Source organism: Prinia subflava, chromosome 2, assembly GCF_021018805.1.
Source record: "Prinia subflava isolate CZ2003 ecotype Zambia chromosome 2, Cam_Psub_1.2, whole genome shotgun sequence".
Taxonomy (NCBI): domain Eukaryota; kingdom Metazoa; phylum Chordata; class Aves; order Passeriformes; family Cisticolidae; genus Prinia; species Prinia subflava.
In genome coordinates, this window is record NC_086248.1 from 102886560 (window position 1) to 102911920 (window position 25361).

At 51.9% G+C, this 25361-nt stretch overlaps 1 protein-coding gene and 1 long non-coding RNA gene across 5 annotated transcripts; one reads left to right on the plus strand and one right to left on the minus strand.

Annotated features, from left to right (window-relative positions):
• Positions 1-444: 444 nt before the first annotated feature.
• LOC134547424 (uncharacterized) lies at positions 445-18962 on the plus strand. 3 transcript variants are annotated; one of them, XR_010079469.1, is made up of 3 exons: positions 445-1507; positions 5775-5986; positions 18153-18962. It is a non-coding gene; the product is annotated as an uncharacterized LOC134547424 (long non-coding RNA). The 3 variants fall into 3 exon arrangements; XR_010079470.1 differs by lacking the exon at positions 445-1507 and adding an exon at positions 1533-2997; XR_010079468.1 differs by lacking the exon at positions 445-1507 and adding an exon at positions 5062-5170.
• BCL2L11 (BCL2 like 11) lies at positions 13591-24248 on the minus strand. 2 transcript variants are annotated; one of them, XM_063391331.1, is made up of 4 exons: positions 24127-24248; positions 23617-23983; positions 19010-19122; positions 13591-16690 (listed from the first exon to the last, which is right to left on the minus strand). In XM_063391331.1, exons 2-4 carry the CDS (start codon positions 23972-23974, stop codon positions 16604-16606), a joined length of 558 nt encoding a protein of 185 aa, XP_063247401.1. In that variant the 5' UTR covers positions 23975-23983; positions 24127-24248; the 3' UTR covers positions 13591-16603. The 2 variants fall into 2 exon arrangements, with proteins under 2 accessions (XP_063247401.1, XP_063247402.1); XM_063391332.1 differs by having other exon boundaries at positions 13591-18080.
• Between the last annotated feature and the right edge of the window lie 1113 nt (positions 24249-25361).

Genomic DNA, 25361 nt, shown 5'->3' on the forward strand with positions numbered 1-25361 from the left:
AATTCCTGGTTTAAACACTTTGTGTTCCCTTCCTCCACGTGTATTCCCCTGGATGAACTTGGAGCAGGGCTTGTTCCATGTTGGTTCCAAGCAGAGCAGGTCCTTAATTTGTCACCAAACACATGGAATTTCTCCATAAAAAACATAAAAAGAGGTTGAGGGATTAGTCAGCCAGAGCCAAAGGCTTGATTGTGCTTATTCTGATTCCAAATTTAACTATTTTCTGTGGCAATTTATCCCTGTTTTTTCCCAAGGAGAGGAATCCTCAAGGAGGGGCGCCAAGTGATTTTCCAAAGGGACAAATGGAGGGAGGAAGGCAACCAGGAGTGATTAAAAAGAGAGCAAAAGTAGAAAAATTATACAAACCTGATTGTTATTAAAAAGAACAACTTTATTGTGTATTCATTGAGGTTTTCCAGTTTATTGAGGTGTCCTGAAGGAGGCAGAGCCTGTGAAAAATTCCAACCCTCATCCCATTTTATTAAGCTGTTCAGAAGCTGCTCTAATTTAATAAAAACAATTTCATTAATTTAATTTAACAAACCTACTCCACAAGCACCTTCTTTATGTGAATTCAATGAACCCATGAACAGATGGGAAATCAGAAGAACCACGCAGTCTCATGGGCCAGTCCTGGATGTTCTTTCCCCTGGGAGGTGGATGCAGGTCAGGGAGGCTCCTTATAAACTGAGGAAAATGGGAAGCATGAAGTGCTGATTTTCCAGAGGGAGTTATACTGGGCTTTTGTGAAATCCTGAAATGGTTTAGGTTGGAACGGACCTGAAAGACCATGGGCAGGGACACTTTCCTTAACGCCCCATCCAACCTAGCCTCGGACGGACATTTCCAGGGATGGGGAATGAGATTCCCCACGACTTTTCCAAGGACAGATTTTTTTTTTAACTTCCTCAAGCCTCTACCCCAGCCCCAGAATGAGCCTCCCGTGTTCATCTCAGTTGGACAAAGAGCCGAAAATCCAAATGCTGGATTTAGGGTGGAAAGCTGAGAAACCTGGAAGTGTCCTCAATTCTCTTGCTGTCCCGATGGATCCATGGGGTTTATCCCACATTCTGAGCGTGATGCTGCCTTGGTGGCCAGGCCAGCTGGAGGGTGAGGATTCATTTCACCACGAATAAGATGAAAAATGACGAGTAACATGAGATCAAGCATCTCCACCAACTCCCTGCCAGGATCTCGGCGTCGGGATGCTCCCGGTTTCCGCCGGATGCGGGAAAAGCGCCATTCCCGACGTTTGCAGAGGGAGGTGAGTCCGTGGGCGGGGATGGGCGCGGGAAGCTCTGGCGAGGAGCTCTGGGGCTTCCTGTTTCCTTCCTCCGCAGCTCGAGCAGAATTTGAAAGCAGCGGCTGCCGTGAGCTGGACCAATGATCGGGGCACAGCGCGCCCGGGCCGCCCGCGCCCGTTACGGATGCCCGAGGCTGCGCTTCCAGCTCCACCGGGGAACACCGGGAACCCCCGGCCCGGGGCAGCCCGGCCCCACCACCCACGGTAAGGCGCTGCTCCCTTCTGCTGCTGCCAGGAATCGCGGGGGGGAAACCCACGGAACCGGCGGGGAACGTTTGGGATTTCGCGCGGGTTGCTGCGGTTGTGTGCGCTTTGCCTCGTCCCGGAGGGATCTGCTGGAGGAGAGGAGCCCTGGAGGCGATATCGAGCTGGGAGGAATTTAGGGATGCACTGGGAGTCGCAGGGAGGGAAGCAGCACTGCTCAGGCACGGAGAAGGGGGAGGTGGCTTGTAGAGGGTGGATTGGAGATTCTCCCTGGTCCTGCACCGGATAACTCCATTCCCAATCCCTGGAAGTGTCCCAAGCCAGGTTGGACGGGGCTTGGAGCAACCTGGGCGAGGGGATGGTGGCCTTGCCCATGGCAGGGGGTGGGACGGGATGGTTTTATGGAACATTCCCACTCCAGTCATTTTCTGATTCCGTGATAATGGCACAGCTGGGAACAGAGGCCGGGCTCCGCTGGCGTCATACCTACCCCCACAGTGCTTAGTCGTTTTTGGGGTATTTTGTGCCGCCCTCTCCCGCTCGTTCTGTGCTCTCCTTTGGGATTTGGGCTGGGAAAAGCAGCAGCGAGTTCTCCTCCTGCCTCTCCCGCTTTCCCACCACCTGCCATCCAATACATCCCAAACTGCGGTTTCCTGGGGACTGCTCGTGTGTCCCATAGCCTGTCCCGGAGCTGAGTAGCTTTGCCAGGGGCTGAGCAGCTCCGGCCTCCCTCCTTTTCCTGTCCGGGCTCAGCTTTCACTCTCGGGATCATCGCTTGGAAGCACATTTCCTCACCAGGAGGGAATCATTCTCGTGATCCTTCTTTAGTCCCGGCTGGGCGGCGCCTGGGGCGTCCCGCGGCGGCTGCGGCCACAGCGCGGCTTCTCCAGCTCATCCCATCCCGTGGATCGCGGTGCCGGCTGCGCTTCCCGGTGCATCATTCCCGGGAAGGTCCCACCACTGGGACGCGGTGCCTGTTCCAGCCCGGTCCCATCGCCGCCTTCCCCACCGAGTTCTCTTCGGTTTTTTGGCTGGGGCTCGCAACTTTTCGGCAACAGTGACCTCTGTCGGCATCGCCACCGAGGCCACCGGCGTGGCTTCGCTGTCACCCGGCTGCATCCTACGCCTCCATCGCAGTTCCCACCTCTGGCACAAACGGGACACGGTTTTTTGGGACCGATGCCGCCATTCTAGCTGCTGCCGAATCCCACGGCAGAGCCCCGGCGGCGTTTCGGGAAGCAGCGGTGCCGGGAGGCGGCTGTGAGCGCTGCTCAGAACGGGGCACCAGTTACCAAAAGGTGTCCCCGGGACAACCCCAGAGCCGGGAACCCGAAAATCCCGGGTTTAATGGGCAGCCAAACCTCCGTGACTCATGTCAGCAGTGCCGCTGCCGCCGGTGACTAATCCCGGGAGCGCTGTCTGCCGGGGCTCGGCTCCATCCCTGTCCTAACGAGTGTTTGGCACGGTTAAATACCAATAAAAAAATCCAGGTGAGTTTACGGGAAGGAAGAGGTGAGAGGGGGCTGCCAGGTTGGTGTGGGCGTCACCTCAGCTTCTCCATCCATGCCTGTGACTACTCAGAGAGCTTTCCCTGCTGGAAAACGCTTTCCAGCGCCTTTGGAACGTGGATTAGCAGCTGCAGGTGGCGGCGAATTTTGGGAGGGCTGTGGGGCCGAGGCGGCGGCCGGGGAGTGACTCAGAAGTACTTCGGGGCTCTGTGGTTTTGCTTTCATGGTTTTGCTGTGACTTAGCAACTTGTTTGCTCGCTCTGCAGGAAGGCAGGTGTCGGCATGCCCGGCAAAGCAGCCGGATCCCATGGGATTCCAGCCATTCCAAGGGATCCCGGCACCCTTGGTATGTTGCATTGCCCAGGTGGATGTGGCTGAACCCCACAGGTGATGCAGGCAATGGTGTGACATGATCCTTTGGGATCTGCATCCTGCAGCAGCTCCATCCCACTGGGAATATCCAGCAGGAGCAGTTTCCACCCCATTCTTTTTAGAAGAAAAATAGGATTTTTGACAGTGATTCTGGCATTCTCTAAAGCTCGCAGCTGCTCTGGGGGTTTCTGGAGAGTTGGATTTGGAAGCTGGGCCAGCAACCTGGCATTTTCCAGGGAGATGCTAATGACCTCCAGGACATTTTTCTGTTTTGTTGCAATACTGGGGGAAAAAAGGTGGAGAGGGGGTAGGCTGAGTGTTTTCCTACTGCAGTGGAAAATACTTCCAGTCCTCGTGTTCCTCCTTCTCATAGGATGCTCATGGTGTGATTTCTTCCAGGAAGGGCATTTCCCACCAGCTTGTGCTCTGCTGGGAGTAGCTCCAGGGATGTCTGTGGGAAACACCAGACAAAGAGGAGCATCCATCTCCTAGTTTTTTAGGGGGGATAGCCAAGCATTTGGTGCCACTGTAGCCAGCATGGTGCTCCAATACCTCCAGAATTCCACAGTTCCTGGGTTCATTTGGAGGTTTGTGATCCCTGGAGTCTCAGCCAAGGGAGCTGGATGGGAAGTGGGTGAAAGCCGCAGATGAGGACAAAAAGGGGATGGGTTTGGGTGGTTTTCCTCCCTCATCTCATCCAAGCATCACTCATTCCATGTCAGCTCCCTCAGGCATGGCCAGGTTTTTCCTTCTGCTGCACTGATGGTGCTGGAAGGGTTAGAGCCACCAGCAGGGACTGAGGTTGGAATGCTCAGCTGGACCATGGTCATGGAACACTCAGTACCAAACCCCTCTGCATCCGAGCTGCCTCTCCAGTGTCATAAATACAAGTTTGATTAGCATGGATTTGGAAAAGGCTGATTAAAGGTTCCCGGGGCTGCCCCTTCCCTCCATGTCACCCTCCTGGGGCGCCCCTTCCCCACGGTGTCACTGCTCCCAGGACTGCTCGTACCCCTGAGTCATCTCCAAACTCCAGCTGGGAGCACGGTCCTGCCCTAAGTTGGCCGTGGGTTGCATTGTTTTCCTGAAATACAGAAGCTCCAAGGCACACAGAACAGAAATGTAATGGGAAAAACCCAAACTGGCGACACCAGCAGGGTGACAGCCACCTCTATGCTGCAGGAGAGAGGGAAAACGTCCCTTAGCTGGGAGGGAAAGGGCTTGGAGTGGGGTGAACATCTCCGGAGCTGTTCCCTGGGAATGGGGATTGTTTCCATCCCTCACGTGCAGCCAGAGCCTTTCCCAAGGGATTTACTGGGAGGTCACAGCTTCTTTTAGATGGGAATGGGGGCGAAAATGAGGCTTTCCAGGCTTGAAGAGTATCCAGGTGCCTGAGAGCTTAGGGATGGATTCCCTGGATGAAAGAGCTATCCGCTCCCGCTCTGGGATATCTCATCCCCTTCCCAGCCCCCTCAGCCAATGTCCCCGTGGATTTGGCTCAAGGCCCTGGGAAACGAGACCTTTCCCAGCAAAAGCTCCTTCTGTTGAGAAAAAACTCCCTGATCCTTTCCCAAAGGGGGAAGTGGGAGAGCCCCTGGGCCATGGGAAAATCTCCTTCCCCACATCCTGGTGGGAGGGATGGAGCCATATAAACCCTCGGTGCAACTGCGGGCTGGGAGCTGCAGCGAGGAGAGGCCAGGTAGAATATGGGATACATTTGGTCTGGCCTGGGATCCATGGAGGGATCCCATGGAAGGGGATCCATGGCTGGCTTCGGGAATTGGTATGTGGGGAATTTTCTCCAGGGGTTGCGCCTGTGCCTGGGAAGTTGAGGGCCCTGAGTAGAGGGAAAGTGAGACTGAAATTATTTGAATTCCTACAGTTTTCCCTAGCTGCTGGATTTTATCTGTCCCTTGCTCTGCCTGGACAATTCTTGCAGCCCAGGGAAGGATGCTGGAGCCAAGGTTTCTGCTGTCATCCCAACATCCCCCTGTCATTCCTGTTAATTCTCAATATCAAAGTGTTCATGACATTCCAGCAGAAACTGTGCTGGGTAGGGCTGGGGTTTCCCAGGGAAGCTGGGATCCTGACACCTTGCCATTAAATGGCTGTAGAAGGAGAAGTGTGGGAAGCACGGGGATGAATCCCTGTGGTGGAGCATCCTGCCTGGGATCCAAGGGACACAAAGCCATGGATCATCCCCAACCTGCAGCCCAAAACCCATCAGCATAAACCTAGGAGCAAAGGGGCAGAAATATCCCTCTTCTGCTTCCAGCATTCCCAGTGCTGCTTCCTCCATAGGTCTGTGTCTGGAACAGCAGAAGCAGAAGAGGTTTTTTGAGCAGCATAAACTAAAAAAAAGCCCTTTTTCCCTATTTTTTCTCCAGGGAATCAGCAGGACCATGGCTGTCCCTCTGGGATTAGGACTGGAAGGGGGGATCTTGTTCCCTTCCCAATTATTTCAGTCCCCACTTAATGGTGGGAAACAAGTGCAGTCAGTACTTTGGGATTTTTCCACCCATTCTCATGAAAACATACCCAGTCCTGGATGTTCCTTCTCCCTGTCTCCGGAGGATGTGGGGAAGGAGCCTTGAATCCGGTGAGTACCTCCATGGGATGGATAAATGTCTCCGTGGGAAGGTTGGAATGGCTTCAGGATGAGTTGCTTGGGGGGCAGAGCACTGAGCTGAGGGGACCAGCTCAGGAATCTGGGGTGCCTGATTCATGTCCTGGTGCCAGAGCAAGGCTGTGGTTGCCACCAGCACTTCCAGCAGCACCAGTTTGGCTCTGGAAACTGGGGTTTGGGGAGCTGAGCAGTTCCTGGAACTGCAGCCCCACGTCATGGAGGGGTGGGTAATTCAGTGACAGAGGAGGAAGGGAAAACCCCACGGAGCAGCACCAGGAGGCTCTGGCCAAAAATGAGTCAGCAGTGACTGGGTGGGTGCTGGGGCTGGTTTTACTGGTGATACTAGGGTTACTGAGGCTGCTGGGGCTAGAGAAGCTGGTGGTACTGGTGTTGCTGGTGGTACTGATACTGGTGATAGTGATGGTGCTGGTGGTACTGATACTGGTGGTGCTGGTGGTACTGGTACTGATACTGGTGGTGCTGGTGGTACTGGTGGTACTGATACTGGTGATAGTGATGGTGCTGGTGGTACTGATACTGGTGGTAGTGGTGATACTGGTGGTACTGGTGGTACTGATACTGATACTGGTGGTATAGGTGATACTGGTAGTGCTGGTGGTACTGGTACTGATATTGGTGGTGCTGGTGGTGCTGGTGGTGCTGGTGGTACTGGTGGTACTGGTACTGATACTGGTGGTGCTGGTGGTACTGGTGTTGGCACTGGTATTACTGGTGCAGCATCTCCCATCTGCTCCTCTCCCTCTCTCAGTGTCCATTCCCAAGACCTTTGGGCAGCTGCTCTTCTCTCCTGCTGAGAATTCTCAGGAATCCCATACAGGGATTTTGCCATGTCCATCCCAGCATCCAGGTCCAACCCAGGTCCCTCTGGAGCCCATTCCTGTGGTGTTGTGATTCCAGGGACACCCAGGTCGTGTTTTAGGGATTTGAGGCTTTCCAGATGTTTGGGATTTATTTTCTTTTGGAAATACTTGTCAAATATTTGGGACCAAATCCTGGCATGAAGGTGCCCCTTCCCGGGTTCTCTGAGCTCTTCCACACTTTTCTATGGCATTAAAATCAGGGAGGGGAATTTAAGTCAGGAAAGGCAATTAAAATCCAGCAAGGCAATTAACTGAAATCTATCAGGGTAATTAATTACAATCCAGCAGCTCCCACCATTCCCCTGCTTTTTGTATTTAAATAAACCCTATATTTATATATTTGCATAAAAATTAAGTTTATGTAAATATATTTATATATAAATGTAATTTTATATATTACATACAAGACATTTGTTTCTATTAAAATAAAATTATTAAATGTATTCACATATGTAAATTGTTTGTATGTTTATTGAATAAAATGCTGATCAATACATCAAAATATGTTTATTAAAGTTGAATAATAGAAATATATATTTATTAAATTTAATAACAGAATGTGATGGTGTAGATAGAATTAATGTAATGTGATAAATATAATGAAAATTATATAGTTCATATAATAGTAATGATGTTCTTAGTGGTATAAATTAAGTGAGGTGGGGGTTAATTTTAAAAAAGGGTGAAAAAAGGATTATTTTGATTATTCTTACAATGGGAAAGGATTGGGAATATATGGAAGCATTGGGAATAAATGCAAGGATTGGGAATAAATGGAAGCACACACAGATTTAATGGCTACAGCTGAAAGAATCATGGCAGGTGGGTTTGTTGGTATTGAATTTTCCAGATTAATCCCTAGAGGCAAATCCCAGTTTCTGGGAAAGGCCTATCTGATTTTCCAGATGGGTTTCTCGATACTGAATTTTTCAGCTTAATTCTCAGAGGCAAATTCCCAGCCCCTGGGGAAATCCTGTACGATTTTCCAGGTGGGACATTTTTAAGCCGACTGTTACCATTTTCCCGGGATAAAACCCATTCCTCCTCAGGTCAGAGCAATCCCCCTCAAGCATCCACTGAAAAATTCTGATGGAGCAAAATCAGATCAGCCACAAATCCCCTTTTTCCCTGTTTTTCCATCCAGCTGCCCAATGGATGCTCAAGGAGCAGTGTTGGTGGCTGGGGCAGCCCAGAAGTGCTGGAAATTTGACTGATTAAATACCCCGAGTTGAAATGGACACACAAGGATCATCAAAGTACAATTCCTGGTGCTGAAGTTCCCAAAATTCTGGTTTCTTCACCCATGGTGAATGGAGTGGGAAATGCCTGAGGTTTTGGGGACTCTCAGTATTCCACTCTCCCCACACGAGTCAGAGCAAATGGATTTATCTCGATTTTCCTTCTCTGCACCCCTCAGGAAATATTCCCAGTCTGTTTGACCCCAGCACAGGGAAGGGGATGAGCCAAACCCCAAATTTATTCCCTGTCCCCTCCTTTTGCCACCTTTGGCTCAGGTTTGAGACCGATGACGTGGTGAAGAAGGAGAAGGAGGGGGTGGGGGGGGGAACGTTTGACTTGAGCAGCAGCGAGACGAAAATAGCGAAGTGGAAATTCAGCCCAACTCAAGATTTGAAATAGAATAGTTTGAAATTAAAGATTTCGTGCCTTGCTGAGGCTGTTCCAGCCCTGCTCCGTCCTCTGCCTGGGATGCAGATGGCTTGGGAAAGGGAGCAGCATCTCAGGAGGGTTTTGAGGGTGCTTTTGGTCATCGTTTCTCGGCACTAAATAGAGGAAGAATAAGTTTCAAACCAAGCATGTTTTGTTTTGTCACAGGAAGTGGAGAGAGCTTTGGGAGAGCCCTGAGACACTGACTTGAAATTCTGTATTTTACTGTTTTCCTGGCCAAACCAATGGCATGGATGGGTGTCTGGTGGAAATCGAGAGGGACGGGGATGGGGGGGAGCAGGGCAGTGGGACCCCCCCTTTCCCAGTTATCGTGAGGGAGGAGGTTTGGGGCTGAAGGGGTCTGGGGGGGAAGGCAGCCCTTCCTGAGGGAGCTGCTGGCTGCTGTTCCCTGCTCCAGGGAGCCCGAAATTGTGGTGTCCAAGGGCTGAGGGCTGGGCGACCCTGGGGTGCCCCTGCTCCAGGAAACCGTTGGAGCTGTTTCTCGGGCGCCTTTGAGCTCAGGCGCCGCCGGCAGCGGCAGCTTCAGGAAAAGGAGATGGGTTTCACAATGGCTCAGACCTCCCCCGGCCGGGCAGCCCCCTCTGAGCCGCCTCCTGCCCTGAAAAACCCCAAAATTGGTTGTCTCCACGCCGAGGGGGCCACGCGTGGCACTTCCCTCGTCAGCACCCCTGGAGAGCCCCGCGCTGCTCCGGCGTCACTGAGCTCAGCCTGGCAGGGTGACAGCTCCGAGCCCTCCGCTGCAGCCCAAACCCCTCAAAAAACCCCTCTGTTCAACCCCTCTGCTCCTCCAGAGCTGCTGCTGCTGCTGCTAGCCAGAATTGCCTCCCATGCCGAGTGCGGCGTGCACCAGGGTGATGCTGCTTGAATTTCAACCAAATCACCAAATTCCCACTGCTCCTGTGGTATTAATTTGTGCTTTTTGGTTTCGCTATTAATGCTGAAGGGCTGCGAGGTCGGCAGCGTTGGCTTTCGGTGGTAATTCACAGCCCCACTGATTTAATCCATGCTCCGCTGCCAAAACGAGGGCTCAGCCAGGGTATTTGGGATGGGGTTGTGCCCATGAGTGGGAAAATGCTGGGAAATGCTGTTTGGGATGAGAAAAAATCCAGTAGGTCATGCAGGGCTGAGTTTGACTTCTCCTGCGAGGGGGAGATGGAATTCATTCCTATCAAATGGGGGTGCTCCAAGGGGTGGGCAGGGGCTGGTTTGGTGTCACCCAGCACTGCCCTGGGGCTCGTCCCTGCCTTGGGGACACATATTTGGGCAAACGCTGATTTTGGGGTTAAATCTGCCCTTTTTCTCGTTGTGCTGTGGTTCTGCTGTGTCTGTCCTCGCCGCTGTGCCCTCGTGAAAGGTTGCAAGCAGTTTTGGGAACACGTTGTCTGCCTGAAACATGACAGAATCGGCCACAAATTGCAGATGAGACTGATAACAAAAGCCAACAACAGAAAATAGGTAGAAAAACAACACGGTAGAGGCTGAGAGACCACTGAAGGGCTTTTTTGTGTGTTTTTTTAACTAGTTCTCTCATGATGGAAGTGAAAACACATGAAAAGAGAAATGTCTTTTGTTCTCCCACTCAGCTTAAGATGCTCCAGCACCAAACCAGGTTGAACCCCATGGCTGGTGCTGCTGGCCAGCTCACGGACTCGTAAATCAGCATTTTGGCACTGATGAGGGTGGTTGGTTGTGGTTTGGGGGGGTTTTGTGATATTTTTTTAACCTTAAAAAAAATGCCCTGCAGCACATGGGTAACTCAGCTCATTTTCTCAACCCAGCCTGCCCTACCTGAATGTCTCTGCTCAAATAAATCAGGCTCCAGCTCAGAAATTAGGATGAGGTTTTTGTTTTCGTTCTACTTATTTCATCTTTGTTTTTATAAATAAATACAAATCACTCAAACTGAAACTCGATGGCTTTGGTGATAATCAAAGAGCAGCCCTGGGGAAATTTTTCTACATTACCATGTTCTTTCACAGCCCACACTCGGGGTTTCGGGAGGAAAACTTCTTAACCTTTGCAGCAACAGCACCCGATGTTTTTTGAAGTCCTGGCACACACAGATTCGGGGTTCACATCGTGGAGCTGTGTTGGCATCACCTTTATTTTAGGGCCATGTGGAGAGGAGAAATTCTCTCACCCCCCAGCCCTTTATCCCCTTAGTTCACCTCTTTTCCCTCCTTCAAAAAAAAAAATTAAAAACCCCAAGAAAATGTTGGACTCTCCCCTTGAAGGGCTTGGGTTTTGTTGTTGTTTTTTCAGTTCTTTGGGGCAGCTCTGTTCTCTACCAGCTTTGTACAATGTGTTTTAGTATTTGCAGCTCACTTCCTGTATGAGGTTACTTTGTTTATTATAAAACCCCTATTTTTAAACCCATTTCTGCCAATAAGTCATTTGAATGGTAATGGCAGGCGCTCGTGACTGTCCCCTCTGCCCCTGGCTGACGGGGAGACTCTGGTGGCTCTGGGAAGGATGGGCGTCAGAATGTTGGCTGAGGGGGTCCCGTGGCTCTTCTCTCAAATCTCAGGGGGATTATTTGTGTCAAAATCACCAGGATTTCTGAAAATCCTTTTTTAGCTTGGGGTCACATGTGGTGAGAGGATGTGGAGAGGCAGAGCTGCAGTGCTCACCATCCTTTCCATCCTTAGGGAATGGCCATGGTGCCATCTTCCAAGTTTAATTACCAGCCAGGAGAAGTGTGGGATTGTCAAAAAACTGTTGGCTCGGCCCACTCTGCCTATAATTGCAGCAAGATGAGGCGTGGGTTAATTAACAGCCTGTGAGGCCAGGAAGCACAGGTTCCTTATGTGTCCTCCTGGGAAAAGGAATGGAGGAGCCTGTCACAAACCCAGCAAGGAGAAATCCATCAAATCTGGGAAGAACAGGCCCTGTATCCCCCACAAGGGCTGTCTGAGGCTCCCTGAGTTCCACAGGAACAGCTTTTGTTGGAACAGTCGTGTCTCCATCAGGGGTAACCTTGTTGTGTGCCTTTCCTTGGGTTGCAGGACTTAATTTTTCAAAATTCCACAGAAAAGACATTTGGGATGCTCAGGAAGGGCAACAGGAAGGTCCCCTTGGTCCAGCCATCCCTGAGCTTGTCTTACACCCGATAAAAACCCTGCTAAAGCACCTTTAACATCCCTTTATTGCTTTTAGGGACCTCCCTGTTATCCAACACTTTCCATCTGTCTGCTCTGGGTGTGACCCCGGGAGAGGCCAAGCATCCAAGGAGCTGCCAGAAAGGCAGAAAAGCCGCTGGAAAGAGTGAGCTTTGTTGCAATATGAAAATCAAATGCAAAGCTCAGGGGGTATTTTTAGCTGGTTTAGGCTGCACAGGTGTTTGAAAGGTCAGCGGCAAGTCATTGGAAAAAAAATAAATATATTTATTTCTCTGTGTGGGGAGAGCCTGATGTCGCTCCCATGGCTCTGGATGACTGGAATCTCATCCTCAGCTTGGGTTGCTCAGCATTCCTGAGGCTGGCAAGGGTGTGGAAGTGCAGGAATGTCCCAGTTTTGTGTGTCCCCAACAATATGAGCACATGAAAGCCATGAGTGTCCAGCTCTGATAGACAAAGGGAGCTGTGGCTTTTTCCATGAATAAAATCTTGGAGTTTGCTCCTTTTCAAAGAATAAAGGCAATTTGTCATCTTTAAAACAGAATTTACGAGCTTCTAGAACATAAGAGTGCGGAAAGCGCCTGGCTCGTGGGGAGGAGCCACTGATGTGGCTTTGGTGGGCCTGGGCCATGGCCAATGTGGGCTGATGCCAACCTAGGTTTGGTGGACCCATGGCCACTTTTGGTTTGGCCATGACCAACAGGCCATGACCACCTTTGTCTTGGGCATGAACACCTTGGCCTTGGCCAACCTGAACCATGACCACCTTGGATTTGGCTATGGCCAGCGTGGGCTGTGGCCAACTTGAGCCTGGCCATGGGCAAGCTGGGCTGGAAACACCTTCAAGGTGGCCATGGCCAACCTGGCCCTGGCACGTGCTGAGGGCAGATCCCAACAGAGGGGCAGCGCTTCCCTTCCCGTTGTGTCACGAAGGTCACTGGGTTCAGGCAGGTCACCAGTCCCTCCCAGCTTGAGTCACTGCAGGGACTCAAGGTGTCCCAGGTGTGACAACTCGCCTGGACACATCCATGAGCTCTCAAATTCCAAGAGGACCACAGAGCCACCAGGAGAGCGGAGCCAGCAGCTGCCACAGGCTCGGCTGGGCAATTAAACCTTTTTTTTGTGAGTTAAAGAAGCCCCCAAAATAGCACCTGAAACCAATAAACTTCCCTTTCAGGAACTTCTGTAATTTGAAACATACTCAAGAACAAAAAAACAAAAAAAAAATCCAGAATTTTTTTTAGGTTGTTTATCAAGTAGGACTTGGGGGTTGTTTTTAAATCCTTTTCAGGTGGTGACTGCTGAGGAGTAAGTGGAGGGATAGGAAGGGTGGACAGACAAATGGGATGGGGAGCCAAGGCAGAGGAATGCAGGATGGGAATTTTTAGGAGCAGATTTAAAACTATAAAACTGCTATGTGAAATATTAAAAGGGAAAAAATAGTGATGTTCTGTAACAAAATCAAAGTAATGTTAATAAATGCATTAACTAATAAAATAAAAATAAGACATGAAGCATAAAATAAACCCTAAAACTTCTTCAATGCCAGTGAAAACCAGCTGGGGAAAAGAAGTGCATGGAAGGTTCCCATCAGCTGGGCTTGATCCCACAACCACATAATGTGAGGAAAAGCAAAAATATTCCAAGGAATCCCCAAATAACTCCCAGATGGAGCAGCTTTCAGGGTTGGGAACACTCAAGGCAGCACCTGACAAAGCAAATTCATTCAAGAGCTGCATTTTGGGTGGCCTGAAGCATGCTGGAGCTCCAGAACACCAAAATGGAGAGGGGGATTCTAGGTCTGGATGGAGAACAGGTGAAAAATGGGTGGTAAAGCAACAAATATCTTCTCAAAAGAATCTCAATCCCCACAAAAGAAGCAGCATGCAAGACAAATAGTTGAAAGTTTTTATTCATATAAAACTCATATTAAGAACATAAAAGATTCTTAAAAACAAAACCAAAAAACAACCCCCAAAAAACAAGGCTCTTGCGATTATTTACAGCAGTATTGCACAAGTAAAGTGGCAATTACCCTGTCCAAAATTCATCAGTGCAAAACACAAGGAAGGCAGGGAAATTGCAGTCAAAAATGCTACATACGCTGGGTCCTGCGACACGATTTAGTGATTCACGTGATTCCCTGGGATGGCTGCTCCAGGAAAACCTGGCTGGAGCAATCCCAGGGGGGTAGAGGAGCCAAATTCCAAATTCCCACTGAATTTCACTAATGCTAAAGTCTTTGATGTGCCTAAATCACTCCTGGGAAGTGGGGACTTAGGCACTTGGAGAAAAAAAAAGAAGATTAAAATCTTGTTATCCACACCAACATGGCTTTGGAAGGCGATCCAACACTTCTGGCAGGGAGGAAACCAAATCTTCACAGGAACTTAAATAAGCGGGAAATAAATATACAACATTTCTACAAGTTACAGCATTAAACAGTAGAGTGCATTAATTACGCAGGGGAAAAAACCCAAACAAACAAAAAAAAAAGGACCTACAGTATTTCAGTATTTACCAATTCAACTCTAAAAAAGTGTAGGAAAAAACCAGGATTTTTTTTAATATAATTTTTTTAGATTTTTTAAATGTATTTCTAAGCTGTACAAAACTTACAGGAGAGAAAGGAGAGGGAGTACATTGCACACAGATATTTGGCTCAGATGATGACAATAATATGGTGCTCTACTCTAATAAATATTTGGGTATTTACAGTTTGGTGGAAAAGAGGAGAAGCAAGAATGGGATCAATCTGGTTTCCAAGGAAAACTCTTCATCCTTTTGGTGCAATACAGAGCACAGCCTATGCTTAAACACAACCCAGAGCAGGCAGCCAACATGGCTGAATAAATCCCTATTTTATATCATTCTTCTGTTTTGAGGCTTTTTGGGGGGCTTTTTCCCACTAAAACTCACAACGCCACAGGAATCCTGCTTTTCGAGGGTTCTTTTTCCTATGATTTTTATCTGGGAACTCCTCCTGTGGAGAAGGCCCTGGGAGACTTTGCCAATGCCTTGAATTTTTTTTCCTTAAAATGAATCTGTTTTTTGTCTCCATAGGAGGACAGGGTAAAGTGCTCTTTGGTGATTCTTTGGTGTACTCCAAGGGACACATTCCAGATGCCAAAGGTTGGGAGATCCCAAAGCACCATTTCATCCACTAGCAATGACGGAATTCAGCCGGGAGGAAAAAAATCTCACTGGGTTTCCCCTCCTCTGCTGCTGAATTTTATCCGTGCAATTTTACCAGTGGATTTCCATGGGAAATCCCTGGTGGCAGCCTACAGTAGGGCTGGCTGAGGCAGCACAGCCGTGGTGAGCCAAAGCCAGAGGCAAATCCCAAGGGATGAGGAGCAGGATCTGCCCTGGCCAAGCTCCCTCGTTATTTGAACCGCTCGCTCTCCACCAGTGCAAAGGTTCCCCCCACAAAGGGCTCCAAAATGCCCTTTCCAAAACATTCCCTGCTGCTCACCTTGCACTTCCACGGAAAAAAAAAGGGAATAAAATTGGCAATCACGGTTAAAACTCCCTCTGTGATCCTCCAGGAGCGGGCGGGGAGGTCCCGCTCCAACCCGCCAGGCACAGCCATGCAGAGAGGTCCCACTGGGGTCTGTCCATCATTTATTACACTAATTGTCATCGATGGCACTCAGCAGCTTCTCCCTGTGGGAGGAACTGCTCCAAGGGGAGACTGGGATACGGTTTTCCTTCTTTTCTTTTTCTGTGGTGCTGGTGAGACCAGAAACAACCCCATAGTTTTTGGGGAGCACCTACACCAGCCTGAGGGAAGGGGGATGTTTGTGCATAGATATGGGATGGCCGGAGCAGCCAATCCCCTAAAAACATATGCTGGCAGACAACAGGAACAGCCATGGATCCCTGGCTCCAGGGCCAAAGGGAAAGGCCCTGGGACGTGGAGCACCAGGGAAGTTATCTGGGAGGACACAGAGCAGTCAGATCACCTTGGAATGTCCTGGATGGATCCATGTCCGGCTGGCATCCTTCCATCTGATCTGGGTGCTCATCCCCTTCCTAACACGGAGAGGATCCCAGGAAAACACAGTCTTGGAAACCGCTTTTGACAGCCACAACTCACAGCAGGTCCTGCTGCCATTGCTTCCGGCGTTCCGGGAGCTGCTCCCTGCCTCCAAAATGGTTTATTGCTGAAATACTCAGTCCCCTACATCTGATAGCAGACACTACAGAAGCGTTTTCACACGTTTTATAGAAAGAATTTCTTTAAAAAAAGGCAACCTGGTGGCTTGGGGTTTGGTTGGTTGGTTGGTTGTGATGGTTTGGACCCTGGAGTTCGACAGCGAAGTCTTGAGATTCAGAGTGGATCAAAAAAATAGATATCAAAACCCAAGAAAAATGAGTCAGCAGGAAATAAGCTGATTTGCATGATGCAGATGAAGATGGATTTGGGGCAGCATTAGGTATTTACAGGGAAAAGAAGTGCTGATTAAATCCCTCTGCCCTTTTTCCAGCCTTTTTGGGGGGCAAACGCCCCGGAGGCAAAGGGAGAGGGGAGGAATCTGAGCCTCTGCAAGGCAAACTCTGGCGGCTCTGCCCATCAGCTGGCTGAGGTTTCCCTCTTTCCTGCTGCGAGGCTCATCCCACAAGATTCCAGGAATGATGACAAAACATTATTCCGCATTTTCGCTGAGACTCTTTTGGGGAAAAAAAGGCCAAAAAAAAAGAGTAAAAAGAGTGGAGAGAAACACCAAGTAAACACCACTCTGCCATAAAACACCACGGTCGGAATGGGATGTCCACCCTCATCCTGCCACGTGTCCTGGGGGAGAGACAGGGTGGAAGCCCCCCATCCATCCATGTGTCCATCCTTCCCGGGCTTTCCCAGCGAGGAATTCAGTCCTGGTGGCTCGGGATGCGCCTGTCGCTCACTAGAGCCTCCAGATGAGGCGGATGATGTAACGCAGGAGGCGCAGGATCACGACCTGGGGGTTTCCCACCTGGTGATCCAAGAAACCCTGAAAGAGAGGGAGGGAAAAAAAAAAAACCAAACGCACACACACACAGAACAAACAAATAAACACAAACAAAGCCATGACTTTAATTCCCAGCATGAAGCTCCCCATGCTATATAAACACCTGGAAAATATTCTAGAGGCAAAAAGTGAAGTGTTTAACACTTCAAAGCCAGCAGAGCTTGGGGCTTGTGACAGTGGTCAAGGGATGCCCCCTCTTCCAGGAAAAGCCTGGGACTCACAAGCCTTGCTGGGACAAGGAGTGGCTGGATGACAAATTGCCCGATTTCCTGGTGTCTTGTCCGAGAAAACGGTCCCGAGGGGGGGGAAGGGGGGGGGAGGAGGGAGGGGAGGCCACACCCCTGAGGAACGTGACAGGGAAGGCGCCGGGACCCGTCGGACAGCCCCGACCTGCCCGGCAAGTGCGGCTCTGGCACGGCAGCAGTTCCCCATTTCTAACCTCGGGCTGAAAGGGCAAACCCCAGAGCCAGGCGGGGCCGGCGGGCACAAGCCCTTCCACCTTCCCCTCCAGAGCCAAGACAGGTTGGGAGCAGCCAGAACGCTTCCAGAAGGAAAAGGAACCTTTCCACAAAGTGCCTCAGGGATGATAGTTAAACAATGGCTTCAGTGCTCTGACACCTCTCCAGTTTTGGGTGCAGGGAGTGAGAATTTGTCACATGCTGACTGCACCCGGTACTAAGTGTTTTTAGGGTCACGCATGATGTTCCCTGCTCCATGCTCGTGTCACCTGAGAAGGCAGAACGTGTCCTTCACATTCCGCTCCTTGCCCCGGGGCAGCCCCAGGTTGGAATTGCAGCCGCAGTGCTGGGAACAGCCTCATGCAAACCCGGGGGATGCCCCCTGCACCTCACCCTGCTGCTGCCTGGGAAACACCCCCATTCCCATTAAATTCACCCCCTTATACGCCACAGATTGCCGGGAGCAGCATGATGTGCCCAGAGACTTCCAGCACCAAAGGAGCTGGGATAATGCTGGAAGGACATTCCTGCTTCTCACAAAGTGCTCCAAATTTAAGGCTTTGCTCTGGGAGGCAGGGAGGAGATGGGAGATGGAATGAGGGTAGTCCAGCACTGAACAGGCTCCCCAGAGAATGGTCACAGCCCCAAGGCTGCCAGAGTTGAAGGAATATGTGGACAATGCTCTCAGGCACAGGGTGGGATTGCTGGGGTTGTGCAGGGCAAGGAGCTTAGACTTGGATAATCCTTGTGGATCTTCCAGTTCAGGGTAGTCCATGGCACCGTGCATTTCTTCCAGCTCCTCTGGAACTGCCTGCAGCTACCAGATGCCTCCAGCTTTCTGGACAGCCTCCCTTTCATTGGAAAGATGTCCTTTCATCCCAAGAAGCAGCCACTTTGCATCACAAGGGATCAGCCTGGATAGGGGAGGTTGGAAAATCTGCATTTTGGAGGATTTCAGATATCAGCTTATCACCGTTTTGTTGCAGGTCACAAATGCCAGGGCATTTGGGAAAAGTGGAGCAGGTGAAGATGATGTGAAAAAAGCAGGATCGTAGCAGTTTTGCGGGAAAGCCAACCCTGGAAACAGTGAGGAAGCACTGCAGGAGCTATTTGGGAGCCAAAGAGGATGGATAAGGATCCAGCATTCCATCACCAACACTGCTCCTGGCTCCTCTTCCCACAGCCAAGCCTGAGTGGATGGAGCAGAATCCACAAGCAGGGACATGCAGCCGTTGGGAACACTCGGCAGCTGAGGCACTGGTGAGCTCCTCTTGCTTCACCCCCTGGGCTGGGCTGCCTTGGGTTGGGGCTTTTCTGTGGCATTACTGCATCGATTTGGGTTGCAACATCCCAAGGTGAGCGAGTTCATGGGCTTATAAAAACTCTTTCAAAACAGTCTTTGCAAGAGGAATAAGTTCTCTTCTTTGCAGCAGCCACGATTTGGGAGCTAAGCTGGGAATCCCACTGAATACTTCCCTAAAAGTGACAGTGCTGGGCAGTGCATCCCCCAAAACCCCCAAACTCTCCCTGCCTCTTCCTTTTTAAAAGTTTCTTCATCACCATCAGGTCCAGGCCCAAACCCAACACTTCTGCCCCAAAACCCTTGTGCAAACCTGGTGCCCTAAAGCTTCCGGTCCTGATTTCAAGGTTATTTTTAATTGATTTAAAGGTTATTTTTCATTGATTGAGGCCGCTGCTGCTGATTTGCCTGGTCTAGGCCACCCCCCGCCTGCGCAGCCTTTTCTCCGTCTGAGTGAACGAAATGCTCACCGCAGAGAGAGTTTCCAGAAATGATTCAGCCTTTCCCTTTGAGAGAAATGGAAAGTGAAGAGGGGAAAGTTACCCTGCGTGGACTATAGGAAGCATTGAACTCGTCACCGATGCGCCGCAGCTCCTGCGCGATCCAGATTTCCGGCTGCACCTCTTCGGCTGGAGACTGGGATTGCCACCGGGAAGCTGCATGGGATGAAAACGGGAGAGTTGGAAACCCAAGAACAAGAACTCATTGTATAGAATTTACTACATAAAACTCTGTAGTAACCCATCAACTTATGCCATCTTATTCCTATTTTTTATTACTATTATATTTCAACTCTTTTAAATCCCAGGGGCACATGCAGAGACTCACTGCATACAATGAACAGGCTTTTATTCCTTGTTATTTCTGTATTATTATTACTACTATTAAGCTTTTATTTATTTATTGTAGGCTTTCTGTGGGAGTATCTCCAAGCTTTGGTCCCACTTAAACAGGGATAAAAGCCAAGATGCCATGCTGCAGTTTCCTTCCCTTGCCAAACCTCCTCTTTCCCCTTTTTTCCTTCAGCAACTCCTTCCCTAACCTTAAAAACCCTCTGCCTGGATATTTTCATCCAATTCTCGCGTTTGTTCCCCAAATCATCCTCAAGTGACCAACAAGGAAAACCAGTGGGTTTGTCATAGGGTGGAGAAAGCCACAGTTGGATTTGTGTACAGGGAAACCACATTTCCAGCAAATCCAAGGGCCAGCTTGAAAGAGGGAAGAAAAAGTTAATGTATTATTGTAATAATACATAATTATTTAGGTGTCCATCTTAAAAAGCTATTAAACATGTGATAAATCCTCCAAGTAGCCAGGGAAAAAAAAGGAGATAGGACCATGGTACCAGCACCACCTCATCCCCCTTCCTTAACGTTCAGGATCCGAGCAGGAATTGCCGCCTTAAGAAATATAAAAAAACCCCAACAAGCTAAAAAAACAAAAATAAAACAACCCCACACAACCAAAAAAAAAAGATTACTGCACAAAACAAAGCAGTGTTTTGGCACGACAGTTCAGAGGAATCACATGGGAACAGGAATAGCTTCCAATCTTCCAAATATTCAAAGGATTAGTAGGGCAGTTAAATTTAAAAAAAAAAATTTAAAAAAATTAAATAAAATAAAATTAAATAAAGGCTGGCTCCGACCTGACTGGAAAATGCATTTCCGAGCCAAGGCAGTGCTGGCTTGGCTGGAGGATGTGTTTTGTTTTCACGCTGTAGTAGCGCAGGAGCGGCGCCCGCCGCCTGCCCCGAGCGCTTCTCCTCTCGCCGGTGAATGAACCACGCGCGGCGCTCGCCGCCCGCCCGCCCTCCCTCCGCCCCGGCACCTCCGGGAGCCAAACGGGATTCGGCCGGGGCGGAGCGACCTTCCCAAATCCCACCGCCGCCGTCAGCAGGGCCGGCCCAGCCGGGGAAACAAAAACACGCGGCGAGCCGGGGCAGGAAGAGGCGAGGAGCGCCGGGGACGTGAGGAAAACCACGCGAGGGAGCCGCGCTGCTCCTGCTCCATCCTTTCCCCGCTTTGCCATCTTTCCTCCCGCCCCGGCATCGCGCCCATCTCATCGGGCTCCTCCGCCCGAGAGACTCGGGCTGGGCTCGGTGGCTGAGAGCGAAATCGGGCTGAGGTTTTCAGAAAGGACTTTCTGCGGCGCTGCCGAGCGGCGGCGGCGAAAGGGGCCAGTCATAACTGGTCCCCAAACCAGTCACAGGCGCTTTCGGGGGCGGGGGGACACAGTCATAGCGCGAGCCAGCACCCGCCACCAAGGGTGACACGGCTGCCCCGGACCCGGGGACGACCCAGAGCCACCGACACCGCCGGGATGTCGCGTCTGGCTCCAGCCCGTGGGATGCTCCAGCATGGAATCGGTGCAGTTCTGGCTCGGAAGGGCAAAAAAACCAACCCCGAACTGCAACTTCAGCTCCTGGGTTAGGTATCCAACCCCCCTCAAGGAAATCTTGGAGAGCTGGGAGAAAAACGGCCGCAATTCCAAAACAAGAGCATCAGGCCATCACCACCAGATTCCCAACTCAAGGTTTTCCCCTTAAATTCAACTATTTGCACAGGGAGAATCTCCTTTGAGAGCAACAGGAGGTTTATGCTGCCTCTCTCATGGGAATACACACTGGGATCAAACCAGCACTGGGAAAACCCATTTCCAGAGCACCTGCTCCAGCCACATTCCCAAAATCCACATGCAAACAAACACGTGCCTTCAGACTGAAAATCTGATGGAAGGAAAGGAACTTCTTCCCATGGAAATACCACAGAAAGTCACCCAACCCCTCCACAAAGGGTGAGTTTGTCTTGGGTGACTTCCACTCCCAGCTGGGAATTCCCCATCCTGGCTAATCTCTTCCCTCAAAAGCAGGATCGAGCCTCTTCCTCTGGCACAACCAAATCAACTCACCCTTGCTCCTCTCCTTCCCATCCCCAAAAGCATCTTCCAGGATATGCCAGGCTGGCACTGCAACCCTTGTTCCCTTCCATCCCAGAGCATCCACTCGCTGCTTTTGTCTCATTTCCCAAAAAGAAACGGCTTTGGAGGCAGCTGGATGTGTCCCCTGAACTGTCAGAAAGGTGGCACAGCCCAAAGCATCACTTCCCAAAACCTCCACACCAACAGCCCTTCCTTAAACAACCCATGGCATTCCCAAGGGGTGCCTCCACCTTTATTTGGCCTCATCTAAACTTTTGGGTAAAGTTTTGTGAGATTCAGAGAGGGACTTTTGCGGCAGGGCATGAGTTTGCCGTGCTGGAGCAGCCTTGGAGCAGTTCCCCACTGCCAATGGGAGAGGCCGGGAGCATCCGTCACTCCTGCTTGCAGGAAACGCCTGTTTATTTTAATAAAAATAATAAAAATTATTATTATTATTATTATTACTTATGCTTCCGAGAGAAGCTCTCCACCTTGCAGCTTCTGCTCACAACAGATAAAATCAGTGGGTAAAAGCACAACAAAAATATCCCCTTTGCTTCCTTCCGGAGGGACTGACCCACTTCCATGTGGAAAACTTCATGGCACACATCCAGCTCGACACTGCCAAGGCACAGGGATTGAGGAGGAGGTGTGCAGGGCAAAGCCATGGATATTTCCCAAGGAAAGATGCATGGGAAGTGACAGCCTGACAGCTGCAGGCCTGGATGGGGATAAAACAGCTCTGTAGCTCCATGTTCCCATCTTAATCTGTTCAAGAGTATCCAGGAGTCCCAGTTAAACAGCACAGAGGATTTTCCATTTGCTTATAGTTGTTTAGGATGATGCCCCTAGCAACACTCACAGACCAAAGGCTCCAATAAAACAGCTGATGAAAGCACAAGAATTTGGGGGGAAAAAAATCAGGGAAAACTTCAATTTCTTCCTGGTTAAAAGAAACCAAAGCCTCGGCTCTCCCAGCAAGGAATTCCGTGAGCATCTCTGCCTGGCCATGCCAGGGTGAGGTTGTGAAACTTGAATTAAGCTGTAATTACTGCAATAATGTCACAAAATCTTCCCTAAGGGCACATTACAGCCAGGCCTCCGAAGCCAGAACCACAGCCTGGAGCCACGAGGGAACAAAAACACCGCCAACCAAAAAAAAATGGTGTTTAGATCCCAGAAAGCTTGGAGTTGGTGTTTGTTATCCCCATGCCTGGCTCCCACCATCCCCTGGTGCAACCTAAAAGGTGGAAGTTCAAAGGTGTCCTCCAATTAGAGGCAATTCATCAGGAGATGGGAATGCTGGACACAAAGGCAGCTCCCGCGGGCAGGTTTTCCCTGCTGGAGAGGCTTCACCTGGCAAAGCTACTGGTAAACACGCCTCCGCCCGCCTCCGGGCCCCTTCCCAGCGGGATTTCGGGATGCACGACCCCAGCACCTCCGCCACTGAGCGATGAGAGAGCCGGCAGCGACGCACGAGCCAGGAGCCACTAGCCTGGCAAAACAGCCTTGGACAAGCGAGCCCTGAGTAGGAAGCTGGACTCAACAACTCTGTCCCCTCCTCCCCTGGCAGCGACTGACCGAGCCCGGAAAAGAATAAACATCATAGTAATAAAAACCCCGGCGCTGGACGCGCGGGAGTTCCCCGGCGCTGTGTTTGCTCGGCGGGCTCGGCCAGCTTCCACAAATCCCAGAGCGCCGGGAAAGCCTGGCGGCACGGCCGGCTCGGGTGCTCCCAAAATCCACAGGGTGGGATGCGGGAGGTGCTGCTGCAGGTGCCTCGCGTGGCTACCTGCGTTTTCCATCATTCCAAGGGAAGCTGAGGCAAAGAGCAGGACCCCTCGTGCCCCAACAGCCCCCTGGCACAGTGTGCGCACAGCTTTACACACCTGTGCACAAACCCCCGGCACTTCACACACCGCCACGGGAATCCGCGCTTTCCACGGTTCTGAGGAGAGCCAAGCCCGGTGAGGAGGAGAAGGTGAGGAAAGCCAAGCCAGGTGAACGGTGGGAAAACCGCTCCTGCACTTTCAACCTACCCTTGCACTGTGTATTCATCTTCTACATACCTCCCCCGGCACTTCACTTTCACACACCCCCACGAAAACTCGTGTTTTCCACGGCTCTGGGGAAAGCCACGCCAGGTGAGGAGGGGGAGGCGAGACAAGCCGAGCCCGGCGGGGAGGGGAGACGAGGAGGAGGAGGATGGGGAGCCGCGCCCCAGAGCTTACCCATGGCGCTGAGGCAGTGGCTGAGCGCCTGGCAGGGCGGGCTGGGGGTCTGCGTGGCCTTGTCGCAGCCCAGGGGCGCGGGGCTGCGCTCGGCGTCGAACGAGAAGTACCCGCTGGAGGAGCGCGGCAGCAGCGGCGACCTCCGCACGAAGATGAAGAGCGGCGAGCGAGTGGCGAAGGGGCCGGGGCTGGCGGGCGGGCCCCGCGCCGCGGCGGCCGCGGACACCGGGCCGGCCCCGGGCAGGGCGGCGGGAGCGCCGGGGCGCAGCTGCGCGCCCGGGCCCGGCCCCTCCGCCGCCGGCAGCCGCCCGCCCTCTCCGTCGCGTCGCGCCTTCAGCTCGGGGGGCTGCTTGGCCATCGGGGCTGCCTGCGGGGAGCGGAGCGCGGTGAGCGGCCGAGCGCGCCGGGGCCGGCCCGGGCCCCCGCCCCCACCCCCCCCGCCCCATTGTTCTACCGAGCGCGCCCCCGCCCCGGTCCGGGCCCCCGCCCCGCGCCCCCGGCCCCGCTCACGGTGCTGCCGCCGCTGGAGCGGCCCCGGCCGCGGCTGCGCTTGGGTGTGCGCGGGAGCGGCCCCGGCCCCGCTCCGCCCCGTGTTTACAGCCCCAGCACCGCCCCGGCCTCCCCCGGCCTCGGCACCGCCCCGGCCTCGGCACCGCCCCGCTCCCGCCCCCGCCCCGCCCGCGGAGAGCGCCCGGGCTCGGGCTCAGGGAGGTACCGGCTCGGGGCACGGCTTTGCACACGCACAGGGACACGGCACTGCCTGACAGACACACACCGGGGCACGGCACGGCTTTGCACACGCACACACACTCCAGCGCGCTGTGTACGGATACCTTTACCCTTCTCACCCTGCACCATGCACTCACACCTTACACACACAATACACACCCCATGGGGTTCACACATCCCTACGCACACCCCGTACTGTTGGTACTCCTCTTACCTGCACAGCCCTTATGCACCCCAGGCACGCCTTGTTGCACTCCCATGTGGGCACACACCTCACACCCATGTGCTTGCTCTTCACACTCACTTTACACATGCCTTGCACACACACCTCACTGCAGGGCACCTGCTGCACCCCTTGCACACGCGTGTGCACACACACTCAGCACTGGTGCGTCCCTCGAGCAGCAGCAGCATTTCCAGCCCGTGGAGGAACGCAGCTGTGGAGAGGAAGGTCCGTGGAAAGGATGGCAGGCAGTGGAGAGGAAGAAGGACCATGGAGAGGAAGAACCCATCCGCCACGGGGGCTGAGTGCCGCTGCTGGAGCAGATTCCGGGGTGGTCACAGGTCCCCCATCCCACCCCAGTGTCCCTCACCTCAGCTGGGGATGTGTGTCCCTCACACACTGCTGGAGGATCCCTGGCTGCTCCAGCTATTCCCACCCCCTTCACGCCACTCCAATGGGAGGGGAAGGAAAAGTGCAGATGTTCAAGTGGGCAAAATTAATTAGGGAAATTTGTTAGGAAGACATATTAGAAAAATTTTGAAGACGGACCAGCAGCAGAAGGGAAGGGCTAAAAGGTCTGGCCATCACTTTTCCATGCCAGGAAAGTAAGGGAGAAGCAGGGCTGAAAATCAGGCTTGTTCCTCTTTTCCCAGCCCTCCAGCAGCAGTACCTACAGCACAGAGCTGGAGGGGCTCCACGAGGACCCACTTCCCTTGGATCCAGGAGCCACCCAAGGCTTTTCCCTTTGGCTGGGGCCTGCAGAGCATCCTGTGGTGGTGGGGCAGAGCGAGAG

Coding starts and splice junctions, on each gene's coding strand:
- BCL2L11 (XM_063391331.1), bottom strand. CDS start 23,974: ATGGCCAAGCAGCCCCCCGAGCTGAAGGCGCGACGCGACGGAGAGGGC. Junction 19,123..23,616: donor CCACTGCCTCAGCGCCATGG/GTAAGCTCTGGG, acceptor CATCCCATGCAG/CTTCCCGGTGGCAATCCCAG. Junction 16,691..19,009: donor CTTCCTATAGTCCACGCAGG/GTAACTTTCCCC, acceptor CCTCTCTTTCAG/GGTTTCTTGGATCACCAGGT.